The 13812-nt window shown below is 47.6% G+C and overlaps 1 protein-coding gene across 2 annotated transcripts in view; it reads right to left on the bottom strand.

The window, feature by feature from the left end:
• The window catches only part of RPH3A (rabphilin 3A), a 105988-nt gene that overhangs the window by 68330 nt on the left and 23846 nt on the right, over positions 1-13812 (bottom strand). For both annotated transcript variants that reach the window (XM_037816807.1, XM_037816808.1), the window contains exon 3: positions 979-1066. In XM_037816807.1, the coding sequence (XP_037672735.1) occupies positions 979-1049 (71 nt within the window). In that variant the 5' untranslated portion in view covers positions 1050-1066. The remainder of the gene's footprint in view (positions 1-978; positions 1067-13812) is intronic.

Genomic DNA, 13812 nt, shown 5'->3' with positions numbered 1-13812 from the left:
CTTTCCAGTAAGGAAGAAGCTTCATTAAAAAGCCTTTCCACATTCCTTGTGCATGCCACAACCAGTGGCAAATAGCTACAACTGGCATGTATTCCTTCCACCAAAATGACCATATCCTCAACTGCTCTATCCAGAATTTAAAGTCTGAAATTGGCCCTAAAGTACTGCACCCTGCAAACACACACACACACACACACACACACACACACATGCACGCACACACATGTCGCATTAAAAGACCTTGGAAGTCATCTAATCCAGGAAAGCCAGTAGGGACAGATGGGTAGCATAAATAAGAAAAGTAGGCTACGTGTTGGAGACACAATAGGGAATGGTAGGGACTGTGGAAAATTGGAAAGCTCTTGCCCAGTCTAAAGATACCTGCTGCTACTCAGCTCTTGCCGAATTATTGGCATGGTAGAATTTTGGCTTAGGGTTGACAGGTCTTTTTTTTTTTTTTTTTTTAAATTGAAGCCAGAAATCTGGGCTTATATGCAAAATCTCCCAATTTTAAATTTAAAAACGAAATAATTCACTTCTGCAAGTCACAGTCAGCCTGTGGCCTGCTAGTCTGCAACCTCTGATCGAGTGCCAGTGCCCTATATGACTGATGGGGAAATGGAGGCTCAGAGGGGAAGAGACTAGCCTCTGGTCACACAGTGAATTAGCTCAGATCCAGAACTAGAACCCAGGTCTCCCAAGCACCAGCCAGTGCTCTTCCCATTCCATGGGAATCTCTCTAACTTGGGGCACAGAGCTCAGAATTTGAGCTTGTCATTCCAACCCTGCAAAGCAATAAAACCAGGGGAGAGGTTTCCATGACAAAACTCCCAGCACCTCAGGGAAGGAAATCCCACTCCTTTCTTCTTTCAAGTGTAGAACGTCAGGTCATCACTGATCCCAAACAGGCCACTCCCAGGAAGACGTCAGGTCATCACTGATCCCAAACAGGCCACTCCCAGGAAGACCGTGACTTACTTGGATTGAAGGGGCCGGTCACTGGGGCACATCCAGCGGTCTGAGCTGCTGCTGAGCACAGTGTCGGTCATGGTGGAAGTCCGTGCTCCTGAAAGACACCAACCCAGAAAGGACATCACCAAACGGTCATTCGCTCACTCCTTCCTTCACAGGCCCTGCCCTGTGCCAAACACCAGGGGGATTCAGAGGAAAGAAGAAAGGGGGCTGCAGGCAGCTTCTCCACGCCCCAGATGGAGGGACTCAGGCCCAAGAGGCAGTGTCTGGTTGGCAGTCACAGCTACCTAGTGGCAGGAATGAGCCAGAGCAGAGAGCTCCCTCCCCTAAACCCAGCTCTTCCCATTTCACTGTTGATGCAGGGCACAGAGCCGGCAGGGCTGAGGACAGAGTTCTTTCCCTCAGATCCAGGTTTCTTTCTCCTGGAGCATGTCATCTGGCTCATTCACCAGCCACCTTGGCCCTGGCCAGGCCAAAAATAACCTCAGAGTTGTTGAGGTCCCAAACCCTAGTGTTGTTTCTGGCTGTTTTTTTGTGTTCTCCATCCAAGCCATCAGGAAATCCTGTTGGTTCAGTCAACAAAATAGATGCGGAATCTGTCTGCTTCTTTCTGCCTACACTGCTATGACTCCGGTCCCAACCAGGCTTCTGGAGCAGCCCCCTCACTGGTCTCCCTACTTGCTGCTACCCTGGCCCCACTCCAGTCTATTCTCCACTGAGTGGCCAAGGGAACTTTTAAAAACATAAATCACAGCATGTAAAAATGACACCAACACGGTTAAACAGAGAGTTGCCATAGGACTTGGCATTTCCACTCCTAGGAACATACCCAAGAGAAATGAAAACATACGTCCATGCAAAAACTTGTACATGAATGATCATAGCAGCATTATTCATCATAGGCAGAAGTAGAAACAGCTCAACTGTCCGTCAACTGATGAATGGGTAGATAAATGTGGTATGCCCATGCAATGGAATATTATTCAGCAGTAAAAAGAAATGAAGTGCTGACACATGCTACAACTTGAATGAACTTCAAAAACATTATGCTAAGTGAAAGAAGCTAATCACAAAGGACAACACATCATATGATTCCACTTATAGGAAACATCCAGAATAGGCAACTCCATAGAGACAGAAAGTAAATTAGTGGTTGCCTAGAGCTGGGGAAGGGAGGATGGGAAGGATTGGAGATGATGGCTGAGGGATTTCGGGTTCCTTTCACGGTGATGAAAAAGTTCTAAAACTTATTGTGGTGATGGTTGCATAATTCTGTGAATATACTGACAGCCACTGAATTGTATACTTTAAATGGGCTAATTGTATGGTATATGAAATATATCTCAACAAGGCTGTTAAAAAAATGTTACGACCATTTTGGAAAACCGTTTGGCAGTATCTACTAAAGCTAAACGCTCACCTATTCTATGACCCAGGAATTCTATGCTTAGGTACAGACCCAAGAGAAAAGTGCTTATTTTTCAAGACAAGTATAAGGATGTTCATAACCAAAACCCAGAAACAATGCAAATGCCCAGCAACAGGAGAATGGCTAAATTGTGGTATGTTCACAAATTCAATGTGTCTGCAATGAAAGATGAAACTCCTGACAGACATTGTGCTAGTGACAAAAGCCAGGCACAAAGAGAATACGCTGTGTGATGGTGTCTACAGGACGTCTGAGAACAAAGCTATCTGGAGGTCACCAAAATCATAGTGAATCAGTTGTTACCTTTGGGGTGGGTATTGATTGCGAAGGGGCATGAGGGGGGCTCTGTGGGGTAAAAGTGTTCTGCATCTTGATCTGAGTGGTGTTTACACAGGCCTATACATCTGTAAGAATCCACTCCCAAAAAAGTAGTCAGCTCAGATCACTCTTTTGCTCAAAAGTCTTCAATGGCTCCCCACTGCTCCTAGAATACAATCTAAACTCCTTAGCATGACTTGGCTTCCGGTAGCCTCCTGTCCTAGTTTGCTAATGCTGCAGAATGCAAAACACCAGAGATGGATTGGCTTTTATAAAACGGGGATTTATTTCGCTACACAGTTACAGTCTTAAGGCCACAAAGCGTCCAAGGCAACACATCAGCAATCGGGTACCCTCACCGGAGGATGGCCAATGGCCTCCGGAAAACCTCTGTTAGCTAGGAAGGCAGCTGGCATCTGCTCCAAAGCTCCGGCCTCAAAACGGCTTTCTCCCAGGACGTTCCTCTCTAGCAAGCTTGCTCCTCTTCAAAACATCACTCCCAGCTGCACTCTCTTCCTCCCCCCAAGTCAGCTCATTTATGTAGCTCCACCGATCAAGGCCCACCCCGAATAGGTGGGGCCATGCCTCCATGGGAACATCTCATCAGAATCATTGCCCACAGCTGGGTGGGGCACATTCCAAGCAAATCTAACCAGCACCAAAAACATCTGCCCCACACAAGACCACAAAGATAATGGCATTTGGGGGACACAATACATTCAAACTGGCACACCTCCCTCTTCTCTTTTCTTCCCTCTCTTCTCCAGCTCCACACCAAGTACAGTCCCCTGGCTCCTTCGTCTGCCTGGCTCTTCCTGCAGACACAGCTGACCTCACTCTCTCCCTCCCGTCTATTCTCCAATGACACCTTCTCAGAGAGGCCTCGCCGACCACTCAATCTAAAACAACTCTCCCTCTGTCTCCTCCAACTTTGGTTGCCTTTTCTCTGATTTTTCTTCATAGCTCTTACCGCTACCCATATTTATAATACAGCTTACATTTGTTTACTTGCTGGGAGTTTGAAGCCACCTGCTAAAATGTTAAGCTCCTTGAAGAACTTCTGGTTTGTTCACTGCTTAATCTCCAACACCTACAAGGCACTTAATAAATATTTGTTGAAGGGGTGAATGAGTCCCCCTCATCATTTAATAAATCCAGCTGAAATCAGCTATGCCTAGGTCCTCTCTGAACACCCCTACCCCCCACAAACACACCCACAGGCCCAGCCAAAGAAAGAAGGGAAAGAGACCACAGAAATTACATTAAATAGTAAAAAAAACAAGCAAAAGGTGGATCGGTGCGTCCAGTAGGTCCTGATTTCCCCAAAGATCTTGTTACAACACTGTCATGTTTTCTGTGATGCTGGATAGATGAGAAATTGGGAGGTAAACACAGAATGAACTCCCTTTCCTGTCCTACAGCTTTGGCATTATTTCATTTTCGGGTGGGGGAAGTCGGAGAGGGGCTGATGGTTGGGCACGTGGGAGCCATAGGCCCCTTACAGAGAAGTGATTTCCTCTGCTTTCATCTGCTCTCCTGGGGGCTATAACTGTCCCAGATTAATATGACAACTTCATTCTTTCCACTTTAAAAACAGAAAGAAGGAAGAGACGGTTCCTGTTGGGAATGGAGATCTGCTGAAAGGAACCTTAATGCCTCCTTATTGCCTGTGCCAAGAGCTGAGCGAGCTTCCCAGGGACACCTGGATGCTCAGAGTCTCCGTTCAGGCTGCCCTTGGCTGGACGGCCGGACTTGCACTTGGAGCCTCACTTCCTGCTTTGCAGCAGGGATGAAACGCTGCCCTTAGAAGACCCTGGGAGGCAGGGAGGGCTGGGGCAAAGGAGACACCCTCTCCTCCTGGGGACCCTGATCTCTAAATTCTGTTGCCCTCAAGGAGGAATCCAGCCTGCCCACTCTCCTGCAGTCAGTCATGCAGAGAAGTGCATTTCCCACTACAATTTGGCCTACAGAGTCCAAACTCATTGGCTGAACCCCCAACTGGGAACCACTCAGCTCTGTCCCTCCAGGCCCAAAGCCCCCCTCACTCAGCACTGGGTGTTTCAACTTTACCATTCAGAGCTCTCAAAGCATGCAGCATCCCAGAATTGGACTCCTTGTCCAGTGCTCACCCCGCTCTCCCATGCCTGGACCAGGAGAGGGGGATGTCTGAGCAAGCCAGGCTATTTGAACAACTGGAGAAACAGGTCCAGAGAAAGGAAGCTACGTGTCCCCAGGCAGCTCTAGGATGGGGGGGTGGAGACGCAAGTAGGAGGTGAGTGGGCAGTGGACACTGGTCATGCCTCACCCAGATCCCCTTTACTGCTGGTGCAGCCAGCTCCCCTCCCCCCAGCCTCTGGGAGTGTTAGCAACTAAGGGCTCGTGGCTGAACCATTTCCCAGAGAATTGCCCTCAGCCAAGCCACCCTGCCCAGAGATCCTGGGAGGTTACATCGACCTCAGGGAGCAGCCCAAAGCCTAAATGATAAGGGAGAGGGTGTAAAAGCACAGCCCCCTTGTCTCAAGCTGGGACCACCCTGAGGTGCCACTCATGTCCGGAGCCCCTGGTGGGATCAGGCTGAGGCTAGACTCCCACCAAACACATAGCCTTGCTGAGCGTCTTGCCCTGCTCTGTCCTGCTGCCCTCAAGGACTTGCAGGTTCCTCCTTAGAGCCCTCCCTGAAGCTCAGATTCTACTCCTGGAGAGTTTCACCTAACGTGGGTGCAAAATGGAAATTTTCAGGAAAGCTGATGTTTTCGTTTTCCAGCTGCTAAAACAAATACCATGCCATGGGTTGGCTTAACAACAGGAATTTATTGGCTCCAGGTTTCAGAGGCTAGAAGGCTTGATTTCTCCCAGGGCTGGTTTCTTCTAGTTGGCTGGCAATCTTTGGGGTTCCTTGGCTTCTCTGTCATGTGGCAGGGAACGTGGTGGTGTCTTCTTTCTCCCCTGGATTCTGCTGACTTCCAGCTTCTGGCTGCTCCTGTGGCTTCTCCTTCCATGCCCAATGTTCTTTGCTTACAAAGACTTCAGCTGCCTTGGGTTAAGGCCCACTACCCTCACTTGGTCTGGGTCACCTTAACTAATAACATCTTCAAAGGTCCTATTTACAAATGGGTTCATGCCCACAGGACCAGGGTTGGGACCTGAATGTGCCTTTGCCTTTCATGCCTTTAGTGGGGGACTTGCTTCAATCTCCACCAGCTGAGTTCTGATATGCGAGCCTGTCATTTCCCCGCCCAGGGAAGTCACTTAACTCTGTGCTAATCTGACTGGCTGTGATCCTGAGGTGTGCTCCTACCTGCCTGCCAGTGATACTCCACGAAATCCAGCCAAGATCTCAGATTTGAAGGAGAGTTAACAGAAAGCGAGAAAGTCCAATGGGAGCCTCTGACATCTGCAGACAGCACCCCCTTCCCCATTCCCCATTCCAGAGAAGCCATCACCATAATGTGCTGGAGGCCTAAGGCCCCAGGGAGCATCATCAGGGGGAAATCAACTGTTGATATGAGAAGCAAAAGTATATATGCATGTGTCGAATAAATACTAGAGGATTTCAGCTCAGAATCTGGGTGTTTAAACGTCTGGTGCAGTCCCTGGCACATGGCAAACACTTGCAAAATGGCAACTCCCTTCTACTCCTAAACAATAGTTCACCCACTACCAATGACTAATGTTTCCTGAGCACCTATTACGTGCTGAATTCCATGGCTTCACTATTTACCGTAATGTTTATGATCCTCCTCCAAAGTAGGTGGTATAAACCTCATTTTATGAGTGAGAAAACTGAGGCTCAGAGTGGTTCAGCCACCTGCTCAAGATCACACAGCTACTCTGAAGTGGAGGTAGGACTGGAATCTTCACTCCAAAGCCAATGTGCTTACTCATCAGTCTATTTGCATGTGTAGAACATTCCTACTGAGCTTTATTTAGATTGGTCTTGACAATGTCTGGGGAATTGGTGGCTGTCCAGTCCTGGCCCTCTGACCCCTGGTGGCATTCCTGCCCCTCGGCCCAGAAACAGAGACCTGACCACCCACCCCCTGCCTGAGAGACGACATACTCTGGCTCGGACAGGGCCAAGGCCTTGGCGTAAACACATTCCTGCCACCACAACTTCAGAGACCATAAAATAACTGTCTCCCCTGGAAGCCAGATGCTCCTTCTCTCTTTCCTTAGCTGGCTGCAGGTTCTTCTTGTACAAGCTGTTCCTCCTTCCAGAAACACTGGTTAAAAAAAGCAGTGGTTAGCTCCATGACGGTACATCTGTCTGATGAAACCTTATACAGCTGTAAAGAAGCATGAGACTCTGTGACTGACATATTGATTACCAACATAAATCATTTAGTGAAAATGGCAAGGCAGGACAATGTTAGAGAGCACGGTGTGTCAAGTGAAAAGCAGATTATGTCCCTGTGATTTTGGCTTGTATATGCATAAACTATCATTGCAAGGGTTCAGAAGAAGCTAGTAACATTGTTTGCCTCTTGGGAGGGGAACTGGGTGTCTGGGGACTGGGATGGGAAGGAGACTTTTCACAATATATCCCTTTGTATTTGCAACCATGTGAAGACATCACATATTCAAAAATAAACATTTATTTTTAAAAAACAATTTAAATAGCAAAGTCATTCAATGGCTACCCATTCCCCACAGGACAGGATCTAAGGCCCTCTCCATGGCCTCTGAGGCCCACTGTGACTTCTCTGCCTGCTACCCTCTCCACAACCCCAACCCCAGTCCACTCCCACCGGCCCTGCCAGCCTCGGTGGTTCTCTGTGCCCTGACACCATCTTCCTCCCACTCTCACCTGGCAGCTCCTTCTCATGCCCTGCTGGTGTCTCAAATGTCCCCTCCTCCAAGAAGCCTTCTCTGATTACATCACCTGAGTCACCTCCACTCACCTCATTATTCTTTATAATATTTATCGCAATTTGCAATTCTTATTACTTTTTATTTATTTGCTGTTTGTCTCTCCATCGATTCTGGAGCCTGGGTCGGTACTTGTTCAACAGTTGTACCTTTGGTGCATTCAGGGCCAACTTGGTGGCTGTGTGACCACACATGTTCACACAGGACACCATGCTTGGAATGTTCCCAGGTCTGGCTTAATAGTTTACCCATTGTCTTGAGCTTTTTAATAATTTTTTAATAAGGGGCCCTGCATTTTCATTTTGCAGCCTGTCTTGAGTATGGTATATAGTAGGGGCTCAACAAACTCCATGTAAGTCATAGAGCTCAGTGCATACAGCAGGCACTCAATAAATCTGCATGTAAGTGGCGGAACCAAGCCTTATCCCAGGTATTCCTGCCTCCACAACCTGGCACTAACCCTCATGCCATCCCACGTCTTTGACGGCCAAGAAGACCCTGTCCTCACCCCAGAGAAGCAGATTCTGGAAACCTCCTATTATGGGTTGAATTGTGTTCCCCCAAAAGACACGTTTGAGCATGAATCCCCATCCCGTGAACAAGACCTTATTTGGAAATAGGGTCTTCTGCATTTTGTTCTGCCTGCTTCTCCCTGGCTCCCCTTAGCACTGTTTGCTAAGAAACAGCAGCTCCTTCTCCTAGAATTTCTGAGGTCTGCTGCTGCTCCTGGTTGAACTGGAAAAAACAAACAAAACCCTTAATGCCCATTTAGCTTCTGGAGACACTGCAGGTGTCTGAGCGTGACTCTGTGGGGCTGGGCTGGCAGGGGCTTTACCTGACACTTCAGGGCACTGCAGGGAGACAGCAGCCGCTGTCTGCATGGAGCTCAATGCCACTGTCAGCCTCCCCGCCCCTTGGTCCTGGAATTAAACCAGATGCTTCAAAGCAGAACTTGCAGCCACTAACTTGAATGATGCCCAGAGAGATCCATCTGTCTCTTTTCTAGTCCTTCCACCTCTTCCCCTGAGTCCAACTCATCACTGCTCAATTAGGGGCCTGGAAAAACTCATGCAGACTGTCTGATGGGGTATGGAAGGCAACTTACCCAGGGGGCCTCCAACTGGGAGGTCCAGCACCAGGGCCCAGCTAGAAAATATGTTTGGTCCACACAGTATTTTAAAAAACAGAATCAAGCCAGTATTTTAAAAAGCACAATATTTAAGTAAAATACAGATTGCCAGCTTCTCTGGAGAAATGGGAAGAATCCAAAATTATTTCTAGAACACTTACTATGTGCCAGACACTGTTCTAGGCACTGCGGTTACGGCATTTAAAGAGAAAAAATAGACAAGGCAGGTGCATGACATTATGCACCTGTCAAAACCTACAGGCCTGAACAATGCAAAGAGTGAACCCTAAGGGAAACTATGGCCTTTAATTAATGACAATGTATCAATACTGATTCCTCAATTGTGACAAACGTAATGCACTAAGGCAAGACGTTCATGTGAAAAACTGTGTTCGTGGGTATATCTGTGTGTGGGGAGGATATGGGAACTCTGTAATTCCTGTGTATGTTTTCTGTAAACCTAAAACTGCTCTAAAAATAGTCTAGTAAATAAAAAGATGAAAATCCTTGTCCTCATGGAGCTTACATTCTAGTGCGGAAGACAGGTAATTAACAAGTCAACTATTAAGTGTGTTCACCAGTGATGAGACATCTACCAAAAAAAGGAGGGAAGGAGAATTGGGAGGTGTGGAGGAAGTTTGTTTTTAAAAAAAGTGTGGTCAGAGGAACTCAATGAAAGATAACACTTTCACAAAGAACTGAAGGGGGCAATGGATGGAGCATGTGGATATTGGGGGCAGAATATTTCAGGGAAAGGAGAGAGCAAGTGCAAAGGCCCAGGGGTCGGCATGCACTTGAAAAGCTGGAGAAACAGAAAAGAGAATAGAGTGGCTGGAGATGAATGAGCAGACATCAGTGCAGTAGTGGGGTGTCAGATCATGAAGAACACAGAGGCTTCCACTCTGTGAGACGGGGAGCCACGGAGGGGGTCTGAGAAGCAGCATGAGCTGAGTGTTATAGATTCTGCCTCAAACCCACGTCCAACTTTGATTACTGCAAGGCTCTGAGGATCCTGTACACCCTGGTCTGGACATTTTGGACCCTAGAGACCCCAAAGAGAAAGAGGGTGGTCTCTTACACTTGATGGAGCCGAGTGGCCCTCCACCTGCCTGCCTGCCTTGTCATTTCAGCCCGCCCTCTCAGAGCCTTACGTGTCCAGCCACATCCAGAGGGCGCAGGCTGCTGCTGGCTTCTCCAGGTCCCTGAACTTGGCCAAGGCTGGAAGGACACAGGCTTGGCTCCTTCCAGGCTGAGCTCCTGCCAGAGATAAGGACAGAGATGGGGCCTAGAGGTGCCAGAGACCACGACAACCCAGGAACCAGGCCTCTGTGCCCCTGGCTTTCAGACAAAGAAACTCACTGCCACCTCCAGGTGGTTCTCCCACCGCCTGGTACCTTTCACATAATCCCACAGGAGAGTCCCCATTTCACAGGCTTGCAAGGTCCAGCACAGATTCCATCCTCTATCCAGCTGCAATTTACAAGCTGCATGTTCTTGGGCAGGAACTTAATCCTGCAGGCTGTTTCCTTGTTGGAAATCAGGATGGTAATTGTTGCACTACCCACCTCATAAAAATGGCTACTTAAGATGGGCCTGCTGCTGGGCTAAGTGCTTTCCATAGAGGACCTCACTGAATTCTTCAACCACCCATTAAAGAAGATCCTAGTATTATCTCCATTTTATAGATGGAAAGTTAACTCCGCGGCTGGTGACTGGTGGAGCTGGGGTTTGCACCCGCAACTCTGAATGCTTCATCAGTTTACTATCCTGTCCCTAGGATTGCTGTGAGGAATAAGGTATACCAATGCAGGTAAGACACTCAGCATGATACTTGGAACATAGAATGTGCTTGGTCAATGTTAATTATTTTCATTACTATTATGTATGATCATCATCAACACTGTTATTTCTTTCTGGCAGCAAAAGTGGACCAGAGCTTACATGATGTGATTTGAAGAGCACTAAATACCTGTGAAGAGCTTGCCACAGTGCCTCACATTCCCCTCATTAGCACTGTTCTCTAAAGTTGCCTCTGGCCTCACTCTTTCTCACCCCTTCAGGAAGCGGAGAGGTATCTGAGTTGAATCTGAGTTGGCTCTGAGGTTGGCTGGGGCCAATGGAATGGTTGTCAGCACATGTGACAAAGTTGAGGCCTGGAAAGTATTAGCGCTTTAGAGCGTTTTTCTTTCGTAGCTCTTGGATCCCTGAAATCACCAAATGAGAAGCCCAGGCTAACCTGCTAGAGGGTAATGATGTCAAGAGAGGCCTCCGTTGTCATAGCTACTACCGCTGCCCCTTTGGAACCTATCAGCTGCCTGAGCTACCTGAGCAAGTCCAGCCAGGAGCAGCCGGGTGTGACCTAGACCAGAGGAATTGCCCAACCCAAAGAATCATGAGATAAATAAATGGCAGGTTTTTTAAAGCCACTAAATTATGGGGTGGTTTGTTACGCAGCGAAAGCTGACTGATAGTGCACCCACTGTGGCGGGACGACTGCTGGCTTAGGATACAGAGTCCTGCGTTCCAATCCCAGCTCCCCTACCCAGTTTCTGTCCCCTGGCCATTCTGGGCCTTTGTTTTTGCATCTGTAAAATGAGGATATAAGAATTACTTTCCATGACCATGTCACCGGGTTGCCAGGAAAAGCTGGTGAGTTAAGACACGGGACATAAAGGAGTTTGTAATCTAAAATAGTTTTCACATACCAGGCAAGGAGGTGACTATGAAGTTTATTTGAGGGTAGAACTAGGGAGGAAAACAAAGTTCTAAAGCCTAGATACTAGTTTAAGTCAGGAACACACTACACTGGATATCTGGGGTTGACATCTCTTGTTTTTGCCTATTCAGCAGTTTCCCCTCTTCTTTAGGTAACAGCACCCAATTTTCCTTTTGGAAACCACCCCTCACTCAGTTTCAATCTGCATAGCTCATGGAGAAGCACTAAACCCTGCCCTTAGATGATCCACGTCTGACCAATTAGTGTACTGGGCTGCAGTGATACAATTTGGGTCAAGGAAGGCCTGCTCTAACACTTTTGCTGGAACTAGGAGGAAAGAAGTGCTCTCCACTGGGGTTGCTGAGCTGGTAGAACAGAAGCTCGAAGCTCCTGTTGTCACTATGTGGGAAAAGCCTGCCAAAGGATGGAGAGGTGGTGATTCCTGATGACAATGTTGGAGTGCTGGATCCAGCCATGCCTGAATCTGTCGTGGCCTTTTGGACTACCATGGGCCAATATATTCATTTCTTTTCAGCTCAAGTCAATTTAGATTGGATTCTACTGTTGCAACCCTCCTAAGCTCACCTTGGGGCAAACAGGCAACCAGAATTGACAGAGGCCTGTAAAGTAATACACTGGCCTTTAGCATCCCTTTGAACCTCTCTCCTCGCTAACTAACAAGCCCTGCCACCCAAGCTCAGGCCTTGCAGGACAGGAAACATTTAAGCATGCTCACCAAGCCTGCTGAGACCCTGTGCTGGCAATTAGAATTCAGTGACAATAAGCAACACTAATTAAAAGCAAACCTAAGTACTTAATAAGACAAATTAGGTGGCAGTATTAAAAGTTGGAATGAGAGAGCTGGCATTAATTAAAAACGACTTAATTTCTTCCCTCCCCCCAAAAGGCTTTGCATGCATGTGTATGTGTGTGTGTGTGTGTGTGTTTCTTGAAAAGGGCTACATTTCGTTCACGGACAAAACTCCATGGGAGCAGAAGGATTGTGGGATTGCTTCTCCCTGGGGGCAGGGATGGGGGTCTTCCCAGAGGAGGGAAAATTGGAGCTGGGCCTTAAAGGAGGAGGGGACTGGGTGAGCAAAGGCTCAGAGGTTTCAGTGAACATGGAATGTTTGGGGAATGGAGAAATTCATAGGGATGGAGCCTGGGGTGACTGGAGGGCAGGGAGAAGGAGCGAGCAAGGCTGGAAGAGAGCGGGGCCTCAAGGGTAAACCGCTATGCCTGCGGGCCAAGAGTTATCCTGTAAAGTGTCCCTGGCCCTCTCCATCCCAACAAGCCCCAGCTCCCATTTCCAGATCCAGAGGCTAAGACTAAAAGCTCTTTGCAGACACTTCAGCAAGGCGATCAGGGGCATGGGTCTGGGGTCTAAGCCTATTTTGCCCTTTGCGAGCCAGGGAACCTTGGATAAGTTTATTCACCTTCATGAGGATCAGTTTCCTCACCTGTAGAATGGAAACAATATTAGGATCCATCTCCAAATAGAATGTTATGAGGATTAAATGGGATGATGGATGTGAAGGTCTTAGTCCAGGGCCAGGCACAGAACACCTCTTGCCAAATGGAAGCTGTCACTAATTTATGGTATTATTAATAATCATTATCTCAGTTTTGTCTTCCCGCTTCACCCCCAGAACAAAATTTCTCAGGCTTCTCAAAGCCAGAGTAAGTACATGGAGAATGATAACAAAGATGGAAATAATGACAACACTAACAGTCATAATAGTAAGATAATAATAAATGATAGTACAATGATAACAATATAACACTAGAGCAAGGGCCATGTATTGAGTGCTATGGTTTTCCTTAGTGCTGATGACTAAGTATTTCTGGCTCTCACCACATGGTAGGATTTTTCTTCCCCTTTCCCTGAGGAAGCCGGAAGTGGCCCCATGACCTGCTTTGGAAATGGAAATTTCCAAGGGGAAGCTCAAAAGGGAACACCTACCACATCACCCTTTTCTTGTCTTGACAATCACAGATGCAAAAAGCTGGAGCTTCTCTCAGCCTAGGTGAGAGCTTTGCTAGCCAAAGGGAGGACAATGCAGAGGGACCCTTGCCTACCCCACCATATCCAGGTAGCATGAGTGAGACACAACTCTTTGTTGTTTTCTGCCATGGAGACTTTGGGGATTGCTTGTTATCACAGCACAAACTAATTCATCCTAACTGTGCCAGGAACTGTACCAAGTATTTCACACATGCCCTCTCATTTGATCTTCACAATAATCCTAGAGATCATTTTATACCCAGTTTTACAAATGGGGGAACTGAAGCTCAGAGAGGGGAAGTCATTCGCTCAAGGGCACACAGCCAGAAAGTCGTAACAGGGGTGCGTTCAAAATGTGAACACAGAGGCAACCC

The sequence above is a fragment of the Choloepus didactylus genome, chromosome 23 (assembly GCF_015220235.1).
Source record: "Choloepus didactylus isolate mChoDid1 chromosome 23, mChoDid1.pri, whole genome shotgun sequence".
NCBI classification, from domain to species: domain Eukaryota; kingdom Metazoa; phylum Chordata; class Mammalia; order Pilosa; family Megalonychidae; genus Choloepus; species Choloepus didactylus.
The sequence above is the reverse complement of the archived record's forward strand: the minus strand, read 5'-3'. Positions and strand labels throughout refer to the sequence as shown.